The 20,618-nt window shown below is 50.0% G+C and overlaps 5 protein-coding genes across 5 annotated transcripts; 2 read left to right on the top strand and 3 right to left on the bottom strand.

The window, feature by feature from the left end:
- Positions 1 to 3,457: 3,457 nt before the first annotated feature.
- Positions 3,458 to 7,749, bottom strand: CTRU02_209635 (hsp90-like protein; the record flags this gene model as incomplete). The annotated part of the gene is made up of 3 exons (XM_036730303.1): positions 3,458 to 4,286; positions 4,339 to 5,276; positions 5,329 to 7,749. The coding sequence occupies 3 exons, from the start codon at positions 7,747 to 7,749 to the stop codon at positions 3,458 to 3,460; spliced, it is 4,188 nt and encodes a 1,395-aa protein (XP_036578003.1).
- Positions 7,750 to 10,352: 2,603 nt separating this feature from the next.
- On the top strand, positions 10,353 to 10,496 carry CTRU02_209634 (uncharacterized protein; the record flags this gene model as incomplete). The annotated part of the gene is made up of 1 exon (XM_070205311.1): positions 10,353 to 10,496. One exon carries the CDS (start codon positions 10,353 to 10,355, stop codon positions 10,494 to 10,496), a length of 144 nt encoding a protein of 47 aa, XP_070060959.1.
- Positions 10,497 to 12,579: 2,083 nt separating this feature from the next.
- Positions 12,580 to 13,942, bottom strand: CTRU02_209633 (WLM domain-containing protein; the record flags this gene model as incomplete). The annotated part of the gene is made up of 2 exons (XM_036730304.1): positions 12,580 to 13,712; positions 13,765 to 13,942. The coding sequence occupies 2 exons, from the start codon at positions 13,940 to 13,942 to the stop codon at positions 12,580 to 12,582; spliced, it is 1,311 nt and encodes a 436-aa protein (XP_036578004.1).
- Positions 13,943 to 15,771: 1,829 nt separating this feature from the next.
- CTRU02_209632 (eukaryotic aspartyl protease) lies at positions 15,772 to 17,381 on the top strand (the record flags this gene model as incomplete). The annotated part of the gene is made up of 3 exons (XM_036730305.1): positions 15,772 to 16,171; positions 16,323 to 16,811; positions 16,864 to 17,381. The coding sequence occupies 3 exons, from the start codon at positions 15,772 to 15,774 to the stop codon at positions 17,379 to 17,381; spliced, it is 1,407 nt and encodes a 468-aa protein (XP_036578005.1).
- A 1,361-nt stretch (positions 17,382 to 18,742) lies between these two features.
- CTRU02_209631 (integral membrane mpv17 pmp22) lies at positions 18,743 to 19,396 on the bottom strand (the record flags this gene model as incomplete). The annotated part of the gene is made up of 3 exons (XM_036730306.1): positions 18,743 to 19,086; positions 19,167 to 19,327; positions 19,386 to 19,396. 3 exons carry the CDS (start codon positions 19,394 to 19,396, stop codon positions 18,743 to 18,745), a joined length of 516 nt encoding a protein of 171 aa, XP_036578006.1.
- Positions 19,397 to 20,618: the final 1,222 nt, after the last annotated feature.

Raw genomic sequence — 20,618 nt, 5'->3', positions numbered from 1 at the left:
ATCAATCTCGTCTGCCAGGCGTAAGTGTGTTAACCTAGAGCATTGTTTATTCGGTGAAATAGTGGGAGTAGTGCTGGAGCGAAGTTTTTCGCCCTAGGAAGAATATGAAAGACAAATACTTTCTTCTTCTCAATGTCACTTATCAAGGTTCTTGAAGTATTTGAAAGGGTGCAGCGACGAGCTCTTATGTTTCCCTTGGCCTAGGGGTCTTTTGGGATTCCTTTCATGCCCTCAAAGCCTTCAAACTGTACAACACGGTGACTATGAATCCGTCATGACTGGTTTGAATCAGTTTAGTAGTTTAATCGAGCTCAATTTCTTCCCTAGAACTTCTTTACTCAGATTACCTACTGTTAGTACAGACATTGGTGGTTGATATTGAGAACAACCTGTCTTGGGGAGACCACGCGTCTTCCAGTCCTTTCAACACATACCAAACACCTACAAAAATGAAGACTAAGAAAATTCCTACGCATATGCTAGCGTTATTCTTTCTCCAATTCTCAACTGATAGGTACTTGTGACATAGGAGTATGTGTCCAAGTTTCAGCAACCTCGTGAAGATACAATGCGACGAATCTGTGGCCTGTGTCAACTCTCGCTCTGCACTCTCCTCAGTTTCAAAGGGCCGATTGATGATTCGAAATTCACAGAAGAACACTTGTAATAATTAATCGCCAGCCAGGCTTCGAGAAACTGGACATTTTAGAAGCCTGACGGGCCTTTGCGAAGGCTAGCCAAGAGATGTTGATTTTAACAACATTCATTGACAAACCTGAAACGCACCATGATAATTATTAACGTATGACATGTGCGCTGATACTGCTGATCTCGATAGTGGCATCCATATGTTTATCACTTGGAAGCCCTCAAACTGGGTAACTGTACACCCATGGGCGAGATATGTAACTCTACTTTTGGTACTGTGCTTTTTGGTGACTTCAGGACTGGTTACGAACATTGAGTTGAGATATGCCGCCTGTGCTTGGATCCAATCAGTAGGACAACTGGACTTGATATCAGTCGCTCTCGTACGTCCGCCGAGAATTTTCATGCAATGTAATCGACAACTGGTTCATTTTGTTCAACACAGTATTTTACAGCACCAAGCCGAACCAAACGTTTAGTTGACAGATTCTGCGGAGAATTAAGGGAGTTCAGAATCGGCATTGTATTTACGGATAATATCTCACCTCAATTGAAGTATTGTCGGTGTGAGAGCCTTTATCAGTCACGCCAACTTTCATTACGAAGTTCTATTGGCCTTGGTTCAGAGGGCACACCACAGGTTTCTTAATGCGGCCTGGTCTATTCCCGCATTTCCACCGAATCTTAACGGGACGGATACGCCAACTCCAATCTGCACAGGGCTCGCAGAGCCCCGGCGCCATTGAGTTTAACCGGAAGAATACAGAAAAAACACGTTAAATACTGAGTGTTAGCCTAGGACATGATAGCCATTTGAGTATTCACAAGCAGTGGTCTAAAAGCCTTAGCATTGAGGTGCCTTCAAACGCCCCAGCACTGGCAATTGGAGGTAAAAGGTCTACACACAATATAGCCTTCGATAAACCACCCTCAACGTTCCAGTTCGACCCTCCTTGTCCAAGCATTCACGAAGGCGAGCCTTAGATGAACCACCTCATGATTACCATCGGTGCCTTGTGTTTAATGCTTCAATGGTAATTCCTCCGCCAAAGCCCAGGTTGTCGGTGGTTATCGTCAACATCAGCACCCAGGATTGTACGTTCTGCCTGACAAGGATAGAGTCTCCGAAACAGATGCTCGCCACAATAGTCTATTGCCATCAAATCTGTGTCGATACGTGTCAATTAGAAGCCAAATGGCATAGTCTAGGAGTCATCAGACGAGATGCACCATGCGTTTTGGCTTCGATGCTGCCGCCATCAAGTCTGTCTACTCCCAAAACCACACCTTGCAAGGGGCCTTTGGATTCATTTTAAATTGGGAGAAAAGCCCTAGTAACGTATGAAAGCTATGTGCCATGAGGCTTTCTGCGCTTTTGAGCACCACCCTTTCCGATTGAGAATGAAGCCTGCCAGGTATATTTGAATACTATGAAGTCAGAAAGGATGCTGCTAGAATGACTGCCAAGAACTTAAAGCTCATCGGAACACGTTATGATACACTCATAGTACCATTTCCTCATAAATCACTTCTTACAGAACCCAATGCGAGCATGCCAAATGGTGAATATAGGTGGCATCTGGTGCTCAAAAAAAGAGCCAAGGCACGGCTAGACCGTTCAACAAACACAGCATACAAATCGGCCACGCTACAGCTCCTCCATCCCATCTGATACAATTAATGAGAGATGGGGGAATAGAAAAAGGAAACAAAAAAGACAGCCCAACATCCCCCGCATCCAAAACCACAACATAAAGAAAACTAACCCAACGCTCCGGACCCCGCTCCAAATTCCCCCCACCCGGCCCCGGCACGGCACGGCAACCGCCGAACCTTCTCTATTTTTAACGTCCCTTCAAAGACAGGCCTTCCCTGACACACACGCACACTCACCCAATCCCTCCCTACCTTTCCCAAAAAGCCGTATGCAACAATCCGATGTGCTCAGTTTCCTTTCCGCCAACGATCGACATGCAACGGAATAATTATTACTCTCCACATCCAGTAACACACCGCTAATGGCCCGGGAAGGAGCAAATTCTCCGGGCCGTAAACAAACAAACAACCGGGCTCGATCATGTGCTGGCATCCAGGTGGAGTACAGCAACAGAGATGAGTAAAAATGGCAATCAAAACGTCAGGGCTCTCAATCCACACTGTATTCATTCTCGATAGCTCAGGGTGCCGCTGAAGGGCATCGAACATGAACCTCGCAGCCTCAGGTTACCAGATCCGATTTCAGTCACACAAGCTCGTTGTCACCGTGAGCATTTCACTACAATCTGAAGCTCAAGAAGGAAGGAAGATATCCAGGTGCACCAAGAACATCACCGTCAATTCAAAAAAGCCTCGGGTGGTAAGCAGCGGGCGGCAGAGAATCATCACTGCTGGATAAGAAACTTCGCAGAATCGAAAAGAATCGTTAAATAACGCCCGTGCCGTACAAGATCATCACCCCGCCATCTATACCGGTTTCCCCGTTTATGTATAAGCCCCAAGCCGTTCCCTCCCTTGAAGAACTTCCAGCATTTTTTTTTGGACCAATCCGTTTAGCGAAATGTATATACAGATCCTTGGGCGCCGATCAAAATGCCAAATTGCAACGTGATGTGCCGCGTTTCCTTTCCCGATCCAGTTCCCGTTGTTTTCCGAGGGGTATTCATTTATGTACACAGCTCTGTTGTCTGATTATCGGAACAGAATCCCACTAAAAGTATTGAAAAAGCCCAGCACCTTGCGCCTGGCTGTACTTAATGCGCCCGTAATTGATAAATATGCTCGAAAGAAAGCGATGCTGTGAAAATAACTCTCAAGATCTCCGATTCTGTTCCTCCTTCTCCAGTTTTTCGACATTTTCTTCCGTTAATGAGTCGCCAGAGACATTTGTCTGGAATGATGCCCCACGTCGGTCGAGTTTCTTTCCTCCAGCGGCCGCATCCATCAGTTTCCCGGCTTGGGCCTGTAGCGCAAATTCGTCTGTTTCTGAACGACGAATAGGCTTGATGGACTCCGCCACATGCGGCGAATCAAATGGCGATGGTTCGTACGAGTTAGCCCTGGTCAAAGGCCGTGGTGTTACTGGATCTCCCTTTTCCTCCTTGTCCTGATCCTGGTCTTCCTGTGCGTCAGGTTTGACAGTGCTTATGCGGTCGGTAGCCTCGGTGTGATCGTGCCTAATACCTGGGATGTCTGCGTTGCTACATTGTTCAGCGGTGTCTGAACAGTCGGAAAGAGAGCTGCCCGAACCCTTCTGCGTCGATGCTTGAGTCCTTTTGGCCAGGCTCCACCTCACCAGCATCCTTTCTAGCGTCTTGCTCTTGACTGGTTTGGCGAGATAGTCGTCCATACCTGCCTTGGTACACTTCTCTTTATCCCCCTGAATTGCCGAGGCCGTCATCGCTACGATGGGTATGTCCCGCACGTACGCCTTATAGGGCACATGGTGACGCAATAAGTGTGTGCACTTGTAGCCGTCAATGACAGGCATTTGTACGTCCATGAGGATGATGTCCGGCTTCGCGTGTTTGCCTTCTTGCGCTGCCGCCATGTACTCAAGAGCCTCTTTGCCGTTCCAAGCTGCCGTTACAGTAAAGCCAAGCTTCATAATGGTCTTGGTGGCAATCTGCTGGTTAATAGCACTGTGTAACGTTAGTTTTGAACAACGATAGTACGACGGGGGGCCAAACTTACTTGTCCTCCACCACTAACACATGGATCTTGACACGTTCCGAGTGCGGTAACAGTTCCTCTTCTGAAGCCGGCGGTGTCCGAACAGACAATTTTCGGGACGGTGATTTGTGCTTGTCGTTAAGAAACTGCGAAGATTCGCCAGACGGAGGCGGTGTGTTGATCAGCTGTTCAAACTCTGAACTGTTGCAGGAGACGCTCATCTCAGACTGCAATCGGTCTGGAAGGGAATCAATCTCCACTATCGGACCGCCGCCTTGTCGACCTTGAGGTTTGTTGAAAGGTACCCAGAACGTTGCGACGGTTCCGTTGCCGAGAGATGACTCCAGTGTCATGTCGCCATGCATGAGGTCAAGCAAGTTCTTACAAATGGTCAAGCCAAGGCCTGTTCCACCGAACTTCCGTGCTGTGGATGCGTCTCCTTGGCTGAACGGTTGAAAAAGCTTTTTCCGTACTTCCTCCTCGATACCGATGCCACTATCCTCGACGATGAACTTGACGACGATAGTGTCTGCTGTCTCTTTCTCTTTTTGAACCGAGAATTTTACATAGCCTTGATTGGTGAACTTGATACTGTTCGTAAGCAGGTTCGTAATGATCTGGCGGACACGACCTGGATCTCCGATAACCACCAAATCATTCTCGATGTCTCTTGAGATATCAGATTTGAAATCAAGATTTTTCCGTTCGGCGGCGAAGCTGAGCATCTTCCTGACGTCCGTCACAATGACTGACAGAGAGAATTGAACCTCCTCGATATCGAGACGACCTGATTCGACTTTGGAGAAGTCAAGAATATCATTTATGACAGTCAATAAAGCGTTCGCAGATCTTTGAATGTTTTCCACATATTCCATTTGCTCTGAATCAAGTGCCATGTCACGGAGCAGTTCGGCCATTCCGATTACACCGGTGATAGGTGTGCGGATTTCGTGAGACATCTTTGTCATAGGTTAGCTGGAAATGCACATTAAGCACATGGGCCGCACTCACATTGGCGAGGAATTGGCTCTTTAGCCTGTTGGCCTCCTTGGCAGCTGCCTCATTTGCGATGGCCTGCTTCTTCTCTCGAGATTCCTCCTCCAAGTCCTCGGCCTTCTCTTTCAGCTCAGTGACGTCCATGATGACACCAATAACACCTTCGATGCAAGCCTCGTTGCTGGCGATGCCTTCCTTGGTCTTCTTACCGAAAATTGGGAGAAATCTGGTCCTGTACCATCGGCCGTCTATGCCGTGTTCTGCCACCTCCTCCGTCTTCCCGCCTGCCAAGATGTCTTCGATGGGTCGAAGGAATTTCGGGCGCTCGCCGGCTTTGAGTTGTGTATTGAGACGGTTGAAAACAGTGTACATGTCCTGGCCAATAAACCAGCTGGAGTTGTTCGAAGTGCTTTCTTCCCCATTGCTATCCCATATCAAAGCACCCTCAAGCATAGTAAGTTTGCGATTGGTGTCGACTGTGAATATCGTGACCTGGGAGTGCGCAAGGACGCTCAGGAGCTGTTGCCGTGTCCTTCTGGCAGTCAGTTTGGCCTCGATGCCCTCGTTCACGTCCGTACACGTTCCAAACCACTTTTCGACTTCCCCCGTCTCTTTATTCCGCAGCGGAAGAGCACGCCCCAACATCCACCTCCATTCGCCAGTCTTACTGCGGCATCGATACTCGGTAACATATGGATCTCCCGTTGCCAAGGAGTGCTTCCATCTCTTCGCAGTTTCGGGCATATCGTCCGGGTGGAAGGGGTGTTTCCACCCAAGGCCCAAGGACTCCTCAGGCGTAAGACCCGTATATGTATACCAACGGGTGTTGAAAAAATCATGATAACCGTCCGGTCTTGTTGTCCAGACCAATTGGGGCATCGTATCGCAAATTAGCTTGAACCGCTCCTCGTCCCGTTCCTTGATCTCGGTAATCTCTTCAGACATCTTCGTGACGTCCCGGAAAGTGACAACACCAGCCAAGAACTCGCCAGTACTGTCGTCCCTAATGGCTTCACCAAGGGCATCATAAACATGTCTCTTCCCGTTCTGATCGATCATCCCAACAAACATATTTGTGAATGGTGTTTCGGTTCGAAGGAGGACTGAGATGGGATATTCTTGAACATCCAACTGTCTGGTGAACTCCGAGTCATACAAAGTCCAGCTTGGGAGGAGATCGAAGCCGTCGTTCGATTTTTCTAGATCACTATCCTGACGCAGAAGATCGCGGGCTGCCTTGTTTGGAAACGTCACGCTCCCATCTTTCCACATCGCAAGGATTGGCATGGTAGTGTTGTCAAGGAGTGCATCCTTCATCAACATCATCTTCTGTAAAATTGAGGGTGTACTGGCATGAGCTGCCGTTGACGGTGGGCCCATGGGCGGAAACGGACTTGAGGAGAGCGATACCGCGCTCGGACTGACACGAAAGGATGGCGAACTCGAGTCGTGGCTGGAGCTGACCGATGGTGGGTTCGAGTTGGATATCGTCTTGCGATCTGCTTGCTCTAGGATGTTTGTTCTCGCCACAGATTTGCGGTTGGGAACGAGGCCGGAAGGTGGTGACTGAGAACTCGTGAAGGTGAGTGTGAAGTAGACCTGATGGTCTTCGATCTCCCATATTGTTACAATCATCTTGGCATAGACTTGGTGTTCCGAAGCCCAGGTTTTGTTTCTCGGGTCAAACCCAGGCTTTGCCATCTCTCGTCTTGTGATGATGACATCCACTACGGCATCCTTAACAGCGGGAATCGTCGGTGACTGATCCGGAAATGGCGGGGCCAGAGAATCGGGAGTCGGGGTGGCTTCTCCACCTTGACCGAATACATCGGCAGCATCTTTTGAAGTTTGCCTTGCGCCCATCTCGAGTACAAGAGAATCGAGGAAAGCCTCCCAGCTGATCCAAACCGGGCGTCCTTCTTGAATCATGTCGATTCCCACTTGAGAGAGGGACTGCCCCCTCAACCGATCGGCAACAAAGACGTTGCTATCGTCGCAGGCGGCATCGGTGCTCATACCGAGCATTCTGCCCATGGCTTCGTTTGCAAGCACTACGGTCTTCAAGTTATTTAAGACTAACATCGGTATAGGTAAGTATTGCATGGCAGAGAAAGCGAGCTGGCCCGGGGTGATGTATGGCATTGAGAGACGAAAGGGACTCGTCGAGTTGGACCTCTTGCCGTCGCCAGCCGAAAGGTTGAGGTTTTCGCGAAAAAAGCGGCTACTGCTGCTGGAAGAGCTTGGAGGGCCATCGCTGCGTAATGAACCAACTTCGTGTTGCGACTTAATATCAAAGTTGAAGCCGCTGTCTTCAGATGAGGGACGTGAAAGTTGCCGGGGGGTCTCTTCAGACGGTGCCGACATTTTAGGAGGAATGATTATAGGGCTGTTGCCTCGAACATGGTTGTCGGCAATGAGAAGCTCGGGGGGTGGCATTTCGGTGTTCGCTTGCGCATGAGAAGCCGTTGGTCGCAGAGAACCTCGATTTTGGTGAGTAGCGACGGAAAGCGTGCAAACCAAAAATTGTATGTGGTGAAGGAAAGCTACAACCCAAGTCTCCGGGGACAGAGAAGTTGCGGAGGATCAGTTGAGAAGACGCAAAAGCAGCAGGATAATTCCTAGAGTATCGTTGCGGAGAAGAAAGCGAAGCAGACCATGGCGCGGCGCCTGGAGTGTGTCGCGGACGTGCGTTCTGGACTACTGCCAGGTTCTAGGCCAGTCTCCGGATGGGCGTCTGGTAGGGAATGTTCTCTGATTGAGAGCGGCCTAGGCGCAGTCCGGCACTGAGTGAATATCGAGCGCAAGCGCCTCTTCCGAGCCTGTTAGTCTTCAAGCCTCCCGAATTTCCTATGGCTTGACAGCCAACAGGAGAAAAGCGACAACGGCGGTTGGGGCTGGCAAGGCCGGTGAAAGCGCAAGCAGCATCCGACGTGTTGTTCGGCAGGGGCAAAGCGGGGCAAGACAGAAAAAAAGATCGAGACGTTGTTTTGGATGAATTCTCGAACAGCTCCTAATCGACTGCAAACGGTGGCGTCGAGGACAAAGAAGCAGAGGGACTGGACTGGGGACAAGGGGGGAAGGGCGTGTTTGTGTAACGACGACAGTAGGAGTAGCGGAGAAAGCTTAGTAAGAACAAAGTCTTGCGGGTGAGAAATCCGAAATCAGTGGATGGTAGGCTAGAATCCGGAATCGGCGTGGTGTGGTCAGGTCGAGTTATCGAGACACAAGTGATCCAGATCGGTAGGAGTGGGAGGCAGAGACAAACGCCTGTTTGGACGCAGATGTAACAACGGGTCGGATAAGACGCTTGTTCGTCATCAGCTCCAGGCGCCAATTATACAACAGCTCGTAGTAGTGGTAGTGGTAGTAGTAGCAGCACGATCTTTGGTCCCAAGTCCGGAGAGGAGGAAGGAAAAAAAACAACAGAAAAAACCAGAAAGTAATGAGATGGTGAGATGTGAGAAGATGGGAAGAGGGGGACAAGGAAACGGTAGACTGGACGACACCAAGCTAAAGATTAGGGACTAAGCAAATTGAAGGAAGAAGATGGAAACAACTAAACGAAGAGATCAAGGGTGGTGTAGAGATGCTGACAATAGCACATGGGGAAGCAGGTCTACAGCAAAGAAAAGACGAGGACGCGGGAAGGCACCGTCATAGTCCAAACTCTGTTTAAGTGAAGGTGCTTTCCTTGTAGGCTGGTGAAGCGTCAGGACGCAGGAGAGCTAGTTGGACCCATGCAAGTCTGGGGGGGTCCTTGCAACCGCAGCTTAGGGACCTGGGCTTTTCTGGCGAGGGGGGGACTGGACTGGAACTGCCCGCTGCTGTTGCGCTCGTGGCCTCCCAAGGATGACGGTAGGTAGAGTGCGTCTTCCATCCACCACCTCTAAGCAAGTACAGATACATACGGAAGTGTAACAAGTGTCGACAGGCGGGGGAGGCGATTTGGCAAGCCCAATAAGGCAATAGTTATTTACCACCTCCTACGACGTTCCCAAGCAAAGTGCGCAACAGAAGGCACAAAATGAACATGTGGTAAAACAGGGTACAGAGTACCTCCAGCAAGAAATTCTGCGGAGGGTGGTACTCGTCCCTGCCTGCCTGTGCATGTCGCTTGGGTCACACTACATAAGATATCCTTGTATCCGCCCTAAAGGTAGTTCTACTTGTAGAAATACGGATGCCACAGGATGGGAAAGTGGGCGCCGATGCACAAGTCCAGTGCACCGTGAGATGGCGGAATGGATTTTGCGACACGATGACGGCCCAGTAACGAGAAGGTACCTACGTACCCGCCCTTGTCCTATACCATCACATCTCCCTCAACCTTGCGGTGATGGTGGTGTGTACACTAGGGTGAAGGCCTGAGGTGCCAGGGGGCGACACGTACAGTGGGGCATTATGAAGCGGTCTACCGAGTACGGTAGAATTAGAGCCCTGGTGTGCCCACTGTGACGCCTTGTTCGGTCGTTGTGGTGCAGTGGGCCAGACATACCAAAAGCCTGTCTCTTCGCGCTGCGCTGTGCTGTGCTACCAGCGCAGGCTGATGAGAGGGCTTCTTGGCCCAGCATTACCACAATCTTTTACTAGATATAATACCTCACCACGAGGTATTTCCTTGAAGTATCGGCAGCTCAGGGCACTAGGTGTCTGTCCAGCTCTTGCCTCGCGCAGGTCAATCCTCTCCTCGCCGTAACAGCCCCAAGCTCCCACGAATGAAGTACCTCGTCATACGGCGATTACAGTACCCACTTGTAGGTACCCTGCTTTGTGTTTCCCGGAGATGTTGCACTCCATCTCATCAATTGCCTTGGGTTGAAGGTAGCAAGCAGACATGTCTATCCCAGCTTGTCCCATGCTGCGTGATGGTGAAGGCTGTACACCTCACCTCCTTCATGCGCTAAACCGCCTCACCTTTGACCGCGTCGCAGCGGTCAGTCTTTCTTGGTAGCTTCCCCCTTTCTGGGTGCATGGAATCGGCTGGGACGCTGTTGTTGGTAGAAACTCCACTGATATCCACTGGACAGTTGTAAAAATAAATGACAGAGAGAAGAGACCACGACATTTCCCACATCAAGACAGAGCCGGGGATTAGGTTAGTCGGCTTGATGAGGCCCATTCAACTTCCTTACGCTTTCCGTTACCTCCGACGCAGTCATGGAGCACAATATGAACTGCCGTAAGGCATCATTTATTGCCCATGACGCCTTGGGAGCTCGCCTTGCTGCACGGGTACGAGAGTCTCGTGCTGCAAAAGTCGCCAGCGATGACGGCACGAGAGCGAGCGTTCAAGTCAAAAAGGCAGCCTCAAAACGGGGTTCTCCGGATGAAAAGATCAGGGGGGGGATGGGTTTTCTGTCCGCCTTTCCAACCCCGGTAATGATGGGCGCGTCCTGCAGCAACGGGGCTCTGCCAAATACAGATAGAGACAGAAAGAGATGCACCAAACACTGGCCAACCAGTCGAACATTCGGGAGTTTGCCATTCCATGGGCGGCACATTCGCTGATCTTCCCTTTGTCTCGATTTGACGTTCCTGGCTTGACTCCGTTGTGTGTGTCTTTAATCGGCAGCCCGAACCGGTGTAGTCTTCCTTTTATTTCCTTTTCGTGTTTTCTGGGTTTTCAGATCTCCCCGCCCTTGACCTGCCCCCCTTTCCCCCTCTTTGTCCGTTCCTCGTTGTCAGTAAAAACAAAAAACTTTGTAAGGAATGTCTTCTTCTTTGAAGAAGAGACGACTCTTTGTGGCTTTGTACTTGGTTAAACATGAAATCAATAGAACCCAAACGCTAAGCTTCTTGTCTGTGGTTGCGCCAAGACCATTGCTTAAACGAATGCCGGTGGTTAGCACAGACCGATAGTAGGAGAGGGGGGGGAACCGCCTTGTTTCTGGGGCACAGTACAGCCATGACCTGCACTAGGCTAAGGAAAGAACTTGGTAACGAGTCTGCAAAATTGGTTTTAGCTCGTTACCCTTGTCACGAATTGCTCTCTCAATTCAGAGATTAACGATGGGGATCCTTAGCCCTCATTTCCGGCGCCTTTCCCTACAGTACTTTTTGGATGACTTTCCTCACTTTTCGCATTTGCCGCGACAGTATGGGGCCACTATGATGGCGGCGATGGTGATGGTGAGGAGGAGAAGGAGGTGAACGACGGTGGCCTCATAATTCATCTCAATAGCCCAGTGACCTCGAGTGCCCAGTTGATCCTGTCAGTTTGGCCTCTGGCCTGCCGCCGTGGCCGCCCTTCCACGTCAATGCATTATCTTCTTATTGTACCCTTCTGTAGTTGTCTGAATACATGGACTCTCATGGTGCTGAATATTGCCCAATTGCATATTACGGTGCTGTTGCTGCCGCGTGACTGTAACGCCCGTGATACGGCTAGCTCTCGGTTTGAGTGCTTTTCCAACTTTACGCACCCACTCACACGCTCTGACTTGCCTCCCATGCTAGATTCGGATAAACGCAAAAGATGGCTCTGATCATCCTTGACCGGTATAGTTTGGTGACAAACATGCCCTGCGTCCAGACCTCACGGTCGCTCCATCGATCGAAGATCTGCTACTTAAAAAGGTTAGTGTGCAGGAACTCAAGACGCCTAGACCGGGATGGCCACAAACCCGACCAGGGTCTTCTCCGTATCAGTGCGCCATCGGTACCACTAAAGCTCCGCAGAGCAACGCAGATCATCTGACCCTGGCTCTCTGTCAGAGCCAATCATTACAGATGGGTGCTACTCCGTTTTGGACGAGCTTGGCTACTCTGAGCGTGTCATATCCGACGTCATGATGCCATAAGCAGCCAGCTGGCGGTCGAGCGGCGCAATTGGCTGTGAACGCGCCACTCGCTTCATGAAGCTTGTCGAATGTCCTAAGCAGAACCTCTACTGGACGATTGTGCTCGCTTTTGTTTTACATGTGCCCGACGCATAATCGCTCAGCCGTTCGTACAATGACTCGACGCCTCATTGGTATGTCTGCATTCTAGTATTGCTACATGTAAAGCAAAGGGACATCATCCACTTCGTCACTTTCGTGGACACACATTATGTCACTGTATCCGAAAGCTGCGCCGTATCCCTCCATTTTTCGCCCGATTCTAACAGCCGAAGCGACGTAGGCTTGGCGGCTCTCGAGAACTTGCAAGGGTATCATCAGCCATGTCGTCATATGGACCCTGAAGGATCCAGAGGACCCCTTCTCTCTACGGTTTAGGGACGTCGTGGTTTGTGTGCGTTTCGCCTCTTCCCATGCCCCCGCTCTTTCATCGCGAATTGTCTTTCATCACTCCGCATGTTGAACATGTCCACCACTGCCTTTCCATAATCGTGCCACAATAAGAACATGCCCAAGTCAAGGGTTTCGCCGGGCTTGCTGCACCATCGCCAACGCCCCTGCTATTGCCTGTTCTTGGCGGGCTACCGGTGAGGTCTATAGTCACTGCCTGTGGTCTTGTTGCCCCTGTTGCAGCTGCTGATGCTCGCTGACGCTCACGCTTCTCGGCGTTGGGTGTCCACACCTGGCGCTGAGGGTTTTGTCCCTTTTCTGTTCCACACACGTCGCAGCAGAGAAAATTTGCAGGATTGTGAAGAGTGCAGATCCCACAAGTCCAACCCCGTTGCTGAACCGGCTGAAGCTGGGATGAAGAAGCCGAGATCACTGGTGGCCGAGTTTCGGGCCTCGGTACCGGCGGTGGTCTTGACGCCGGCCCTGGAATTGGAGGAGGTACACTGCCGCTTCTTGAGCCATATTCTCCCCTGACAGAGCCACCTCCGTTTCCAGTGGGGTTCTGCGCGCTTGGAGGGACGTAGTAATTTCCATAGCGCTGTTTTTCCTCCTCCTGCACTAGCTCCCAAAGCGCCTGGGCAATAGCTGCTTCATTCGCCGCATCTTCTTCTGCCTGAGTACGGAAGCCATTTCTCGTGGCTGTTTCTGATATTTCTTGGATCTCTCGATCGTTGTGGTTCATGTTTCCGCAGCCTTTCAAGGTGTTGTTTCTGCGCTCAACGGCGCCAACAATGGTTCGTCGTATATCCGACCCTGGCCTGGGTCCTAGACCACCAAGTCGTTGCCCTGAACCAGCTGATAAAGAGCGGCGTTTCTCAGCAGCTGCTCGGGCGAGACGACGAGCTTCATGCATAGGAATCAGGCCGCCGCCTAGTCGACGGCCATCGGAGAGGAACCCTTCACCAGTATACCCCTTCCGGATGAGCGCCTCATGCTCGTCTCGAAGTTGGTTCCAAAGAGCATGAAAATTACCATCATGTGGCCCAAAGACAATGTGAGAGAGCTCGTGGAGCATTGTATCAACAACTTGCTCTATGGGCAGAAACAAGGATCGATCGCCAGGGTATCGTAATCTGATTAGGATTCGCTGTCCTCTGTTGACGTTAAGACCTGAAGGCGCTATTAGTGCATGCATAACCACTTCGAGAATAGGTTTGTGTACCAAGCAAATTTGCCTGATCCGGATAGAACTCAGCAAGTTCCCTGACCTTCCAACCCCTGGCTCGCATGATGGGCTTCACCAAAGAGGCCACCTTTTTGAGGATCTGTAAGGCATCCTTGGCACGTGGAAAGTCCGGTAAATGAGAGTACGAAAGCACAAGAGCATCGTGTTCCGGCATTTTGATTTCGAACCTGCCGGTTACTAAGAATCCCGCGATGTTTTGTTTGCAGTGAAGTGAAGAAATTGGCACGGTCGGCTCCGATTTACGGAGAGAAGGAAGAAGATACAGTCAAAACTGAACATTAACAGAGATATCAAAGAGAAGGTATTCCGAAAAGCACATCGTACTTCTGAGTGGAAACATGGAGAAAGAGAACCATTCACATTGTAAGCAGTGGGCGACACGTACTCAGACGCGTAAGGCTCGATGCCTTACGATGCTAAGTTTGTTGCTAGTCAGGCGGTGGCCGTTGGGCGGATGGCTGAGTCTACTCAGAGGAATATTCCAGGCGGGGTGTAGCGGGGGTGCGATGACTAATCCATGTCCTGCAAGCAGACCGGTGACATGTCTCCCGCATTCCGCGTGGTAGATTGATTCAGTTGTTAACTGCCATTCATTCACCTTACCCACGAACCTACTTTGTTGATGGACCCTGAATCATCCAAAATTCCGACCACCATTGGCTGCTTGGTTGAACCTCTCGATGGAATGATAAGTGTCAAGCAAACCTGGTCAGACCAGCCAGATGACGGGGAAAACAAGGCAGGAGTGTCTTGAAGAGATTTACTCGCAGCGATCGGCCACGCCAAGGGCCTACGCGCTGGCTCACTTGCTACTTATCTCAAGTTGAAACACCCTATCATTGAGTTGAATTCCGTGTTGAATGGTTTGATTTTCCGAAATTCAGGGCCAGTTCCGGTCTTTAGTCATCTCGCTTTCGGTTGAAATTGAGAACGGAATCCCAATTTCGGAAATCCTTGAGCCTATCGCACTAGACCATCAAACGCAATTGACCAGCCATATCCATCAACAAGGACATTCTCTCACAACAGTTGGAATTTGCGAGCAAGTTGTTCAAAGTACACCAATTAATGACACTAGAAAGCTGAACGAATAATAGGTGATAATGGTGTGACACATGATCTGATAGAATGCAGGACTGGAAAAGCTGTTTCAGTTATGCATGGATCTTGGTGCATCCCGACGAGTATCATCGTTGGGTGCTCATAGCCTACTGCATTATACTTTAAACTTACGCTACAGCTCATCACCACGAGACGCATCACTGAAATCAACAGCTGCCATCGGATCTCATTCACAACTTCAGATGATAGTTTTATTTGCACACTGGTCTACAGACTTGTGCAACTGACGATTCTCATCCACAAGAGAAGGAACGGTCTCTAAGTGAGGCTTACCACGAAATGCCCGGAATTTCGGCAAACGTAACATGGTCGACTTTGCGAGCAGGGGTCGCATGCCCGACTCACAGTGTTTCGGAAGCCGAGCATACGGCCACCACCGCACTCGACTTGTCAACCCAAGAATACAGTGCAGGTGGAAGAATCATGGTTTGAGGATGACACGATTGATCGCTGTCGCAGATAGTTGACGGATACGCCGCCTCGAAGGCAGTCTATTCGACGCCTGTCAGAAACTCGGCCAGTTCTGCCTTTGCCGTTGGCTTTCCAAAGCCCCCACCACCATACTGCGTGAGCGGACTCTTTGCTTGGATGGTGATCTCCCACCTGGTGCTGGGCAATGGCGCATTTCGAAACGGTCCCCACGAGGCTGATCTATGCATGGACACAATGGGGAAGTGAACTTGGCAAAAGCTTGTGTGCATATCTTTCGGTTGTCCTCGCAGGGCTAAATCTTGCCGTTTCCCGTCTCCTTTTGTCTAACAATCCTCATTGATATTCTATACTTATTTACAAAAGCTCTGTGAGCAGTTTTTTACCTGGCTTCATTCCTTTGCCGGGTCTCTTTCTTGTCGACACGTGAATATGTGGTTTACTAATTATGCTGCAGTCGCAGCATTCGCTCCCTTCTTCGTTGCTCATCTAGTGTATGCGGCTCCTTCGAAGAAATCAGGTGCCTTTGAAATTGCTACCTTGGGTGGAGCAGCCTTTCGAATTGAACAAGTCCCTAACCCGGACTTTTACTACGGATCCAGACGAGGACCAGTTGCCCTGGCCAGAGCTTACTCCAAGTTCGGACACCCAATACCAGACGATCTCCTCGGGCTCATCGATCAGATTCTTGGTGAAGCTGGCTTGTTGAAAGGTGGTCACAGAGGAGGAAAGGGGAAGGGGAAAGGGGGCAAAGGAGGTGGAAAGGGCGGCAATGCAGGGAACAATAACGGCGGCGGAAGTTCCAAGGGCAACGGCACAACTACAACGCCAGGGTCGGGAGGTGGTGGAAAAGGAGGAGGAGGAGGAGGAGGAGGAGGAGGAGGAGGAGGAGGAGGGTCGAAAGGAAATGACACAGCGTCTCCGCCCAATGGTAAGTCGAAATTATCGTTGTGTGCAACCACGCGGTCAACGCTTACATGTATAAGGCGAGGTTGCCGCTATCCCGGCTGAGTTTGACAGTCAATACCTCTGTCCCGTCCAGATTGGCACGCCACCCCAGACCCTGAACTTAAACTTTGACACTGGCTCGTCCGACTTATGGGTGTTCAGCAGCGAGACCCCAATCACTCAGGTTGCGGGGCAGACCACCTACAACATTGGTGCCAGTTCAAGCGCCAAGGTCGTACAGGGTGCGACATGGTCCATATCGTACGGCGACGGCAGCTCATCCAAAGGTAATGTCTATATGGACAAGGTAAGCATCGGAGGAGTGACGGTCGACAGTCAAGCCATTGAGTCGGCCAACTCAGTGTCGGCGTCCTTCTCCCGAAATAAGAACCAGTCTGGCCTCGTTGGTTTAGCTTTCGGAAGTATCAATACCGTCAAGCCTACAAAGCAAAAGACTTTCTTTGAGAACGCCATGAACAATCTCGCAACGCCACTCTTTACTGCCAACCTCAAGAAGGGTGCCGGTAAGTCGATTGTCTCCTCGAAAGATTTGGCATCATCTAATGCTGAGCACAGCGGGCAATTACAACTTCGGCTTCCTTGACACCACAGAATTCACGGGCGATGTCACATTCATTCCCGCCAATACAACCGCAGGCTTCTGGCAGTTTACAGCGCAAGGCTTCACTGTCGGTTCTAATGGAACCGCCGCTCAACCTGCACCTCACCAAGCTATCGCTGATACCGGTACCACACTGATGCTCCTTCCAGACACCATTGTCTCAGCGTACTACCAAAGCATCCCCAGTGCCCAGTTTGACTCAACTAATGGGGGGTTCACCTTCAACTGCAAAGACCAGGTACCATCTTTCACGGTAGACCTTGGGAAATACAAGGCTGTGGTGCCTGGAGAGTTTATGAAAATCGCTCCAGTGGACGGGCAGACGATTGAGACTTCGACTAAATGCTTCGGTGGAATACAGAGCGCAGGAACATTGCCTTTTGCGATTTATGGGGACGTCTTTCTCAAATCGCAGTTCGTAGTGTTTCACGGTGGGAACAATGAGCTTGGATTTGCGAGCAAGCCACTGTGATTCATCATTCCAAAAGACCAAGTGCGCAAAACAAGTTAAGAGACATTGTGAATTCCGACACATAGACTTAAATGGCATTGGAGGTATACAGTTTCCTGTTTATTGGCTGGGCATTCAGGATCCTTGACGGACTTGAGATGTTTAGGCTACATATAGATAACGGGCTTCATAAACATATATACTTTCTTAACCCTAATTTAACACAAATTTGAGCTGGATGGCGGCAGTCCCAGCTACTACGGATGTGGCCTCTTGAAACGAGTTATTCTCCTTTGCCCACATCTACCTGAATCCCTCCCAAAAATGCGACTCTACTGACTACTACACAAAGTTGACGAAGCGTATTCAGTAATCCAACAGACAGTTTTAGTGACGAAGTATTTCATGGGGCGCCACAGGAGGCACACGAGGCTGTAGGCTGGTCTAAACACCGCACGTTAGAGGCGTCGCATGCAGACCCCCCGATAGATAATGGCATGTACCATTAATGAGCTGATTTGCGTCAACCGTCTTACGTGTGGGAAACGGAGAACTAGTGGGAGGCTACTTTATTGACAAATTCATTATCGATGCTTCGATTATTGCATTTGTTCAGTTTCTGCCTTTATGACTTTTCCTGGTACAGTATCGACCACAAATCCAACGACCATGAACTATTCAAGTCTATTCAGGAAGAAGCATAAATGAAAGAATTTTAGATGAAGGAAATTTGTTACACATCAAAAGGCTGTTGGTGTCTTCTCTGAAACTTCAGATACGGCAGTTGCTTGTATAGACCACATGTTTGGTCATTCCAAGGAGATAAAGATGACGAGGGCGGGCTTAGATTCATGACATGAAGGTGATTAATCTCAACCTCACGTCCTTTTTGGCGGACATGGCCAAATAAAGTCGTGCCATGAGCTACGTCCTAATGAACACTCGACACACAATAGTTAGTTTGATGCGCCTGTTATAAATGATAGACATATAGATTCATTCATACCCTAAATAGCCGTAGTGTCCTCGATATCGGTGAGGGTAGCAGAATTGCACGACTATGATGTTCACCAACAGTTCAGCGTTGGTGGGATTGCGTGGAGACTGAATAGTACTTGGATTGAAATACACAAACAAGACCAAGCTGACCCTGCTCGTGCAAAGATGAGTGGTGCAGTATATCCCATCCGGCTCTGATCTCAGCCATATGTAATCACTCCAAACCGGTCTATATCATGCCTCTGATCCTCTCAATAAATCCGAAGCCATGAAACAAAGCGCAAATTTTGATCCTCAATGCAAATTTAGGCGGGCTCCTTTTCCACTCCTGCTCTCTCGCCATTCTTGTTACCACGCTTCAGAAACTAGCGGAATACAATAACCTATGAGCTGTTCAGGTAACTGAGGTAAGAGTTCCATCCAATACTGATGACGTTGACGAACAGCACACGGTGGTGTAGCGGGACGAGCTTGAAGTTGACCATTTGCACAAAGGGCCAGAGCATGTAGTTAGAGGTAAGGGCCGTCGTGTAGTTCTTCTCAAGCTTATCCTGCGGAGAACTGCCCTCAAGAACGGCCATAGAGGACAGGAAGACACCAATCATGACGGGTGCAAAAACACCCTGGTCGGCGCCGACGCGGGCAAGAATCTCAAGGTTCTTATTGCGGAGGACGACGTTGTGCTGGAGAAACTTGAACCAGGTCGTAGCGGCGGGACCGAAGACGGCTGGTGAACATTAGCACCCTCATCCATTCACTGGGGGACCTGGCGATAAGGTGAAAGGCAGGCAAAGTGGCTCAACTCACCTCCACCGTAGAGGGCCATGCGGGCTGTACGGGCCCACTCATGCTTCTCAAAGCCACGCTTCTCGACGAGCTGCTGGGCAGTGAGGTCACCGGTCGCAAACAGGATAGCGGTGGTAATGCTCTGGGTGAGCAGCGGACGCGCCGCAAGTCTTGCCTGATACCTGGAGACGTAATTAGCGACCCAATGCGCCAAAGTCAGAGCATGTAGCGAGAGCTTACCAGCCGAGCATTGTGATAATCGTATGAGGTTGGTGAGTAGTATCGAGAATATCGCTGGCCTAGATAGCCGATTCAATCTAGGTGCAAAATCGAGAAGTGAAAAAAATCGACTCTTGAGTAACGTCAGGCAGCTAACCAGGGCCGTAAAGCAAAATAAGTCGTGAGCGAATGAATTGGGGTTGGGCGATGTGAGTTGGAAAGTACGCTGGGAGAGGGTGCCTCAAGATTTCAAGGGTGCCCAGCAAGGAAGGTGGATGATGATCGCCAAACCTGCACGTGACGAAGGAGCTTTATCCTGACTTGAACAGATGGCAACAGTCGAGGGAGAGAAAAGAAAAAATCAAACAAGACTTAGAGCATTTGGAAAAAGAAACGACTAAATGCGACAGCAAGGCTGGGACTCTGCAATTGAACCTTGGCACAGGAAAACATGGGATTTATCAATTAGGGGCTTGCAACAAAGCAGCTTCCGTCATAGCCAATATCCAGCGTCGTTCGGGATTTCCAAAGACAGTACTCCGTTCCAGCGTCTAATGCAATATAGGGGGACGTTTCATTCGGCCCCTGTTCCCCGAGACTCCACGATGTCCACAGTCCGGGGTGCAGGAATGGAATTTGTCCAAATGATCCCGTCTGAATTGACTTCAGTTGTGTCTTTGAACCAGGAGAGCGACCATACTAAGTGTAATTTTGGAGAGTTTACTATACTGAATTCTGTTTGCTTCTAAAAATGGGTCGAGCGACGATAACTGCAGGCTTTTATTTCCCAATATTGACGAGCACATAATTCCGTATCATTTTCATGGTCATGCAGCGCATCATGTCTCGGACTCAGAGCATCACCGAGATCCCGGAAGCTCCAGGCAAGGGTCACTACCCGCCTATGTCAAAACATTTAAGCGTCTTCGATCTTTTTGTATGAGAGCCACATCGAGCTCAAACCTCACGAACATTATATTCGTCGCGTTTCTTCTCGGTGACGCCTATGGCACTTCCAAGACCTCACAAAGGCAGCTTGACTCACCCAGTACTCAGCACACGACCGCCGGGGGCAAGGTTGCCAACTGAGAAACCTTGCGATTGCTTCATGAAGGGTTTCCAGAGTCTTCTTCGTACCGCTGCATATAAGCAAGCGGACACAATGAAAACGAAGAGAAGGGCAAAATGCCAAACCAAAAAATTACACCCACGATGGTCCCGAAGGACAACCGAGAAAGGCAGACTCCGCGATGT

This window comes from Colletotrichum truncatum, assembly GCF_014235925.2.
Source record: "Colletotrichum truncatum strain CMES1059 chromosome Unknown Contig_0006, whole genome shotgun sequence".
Lineage (NCBI taxonomy): Eukaryota > Fungi > Ascomycota > Sordariomycetes > Glomerellales > Glomerellaceae > Colletotrichum > Colletotrichum truncatum.
This window is presented reverse-complemented; position numbering and strand designations above follow the sequence as displayed.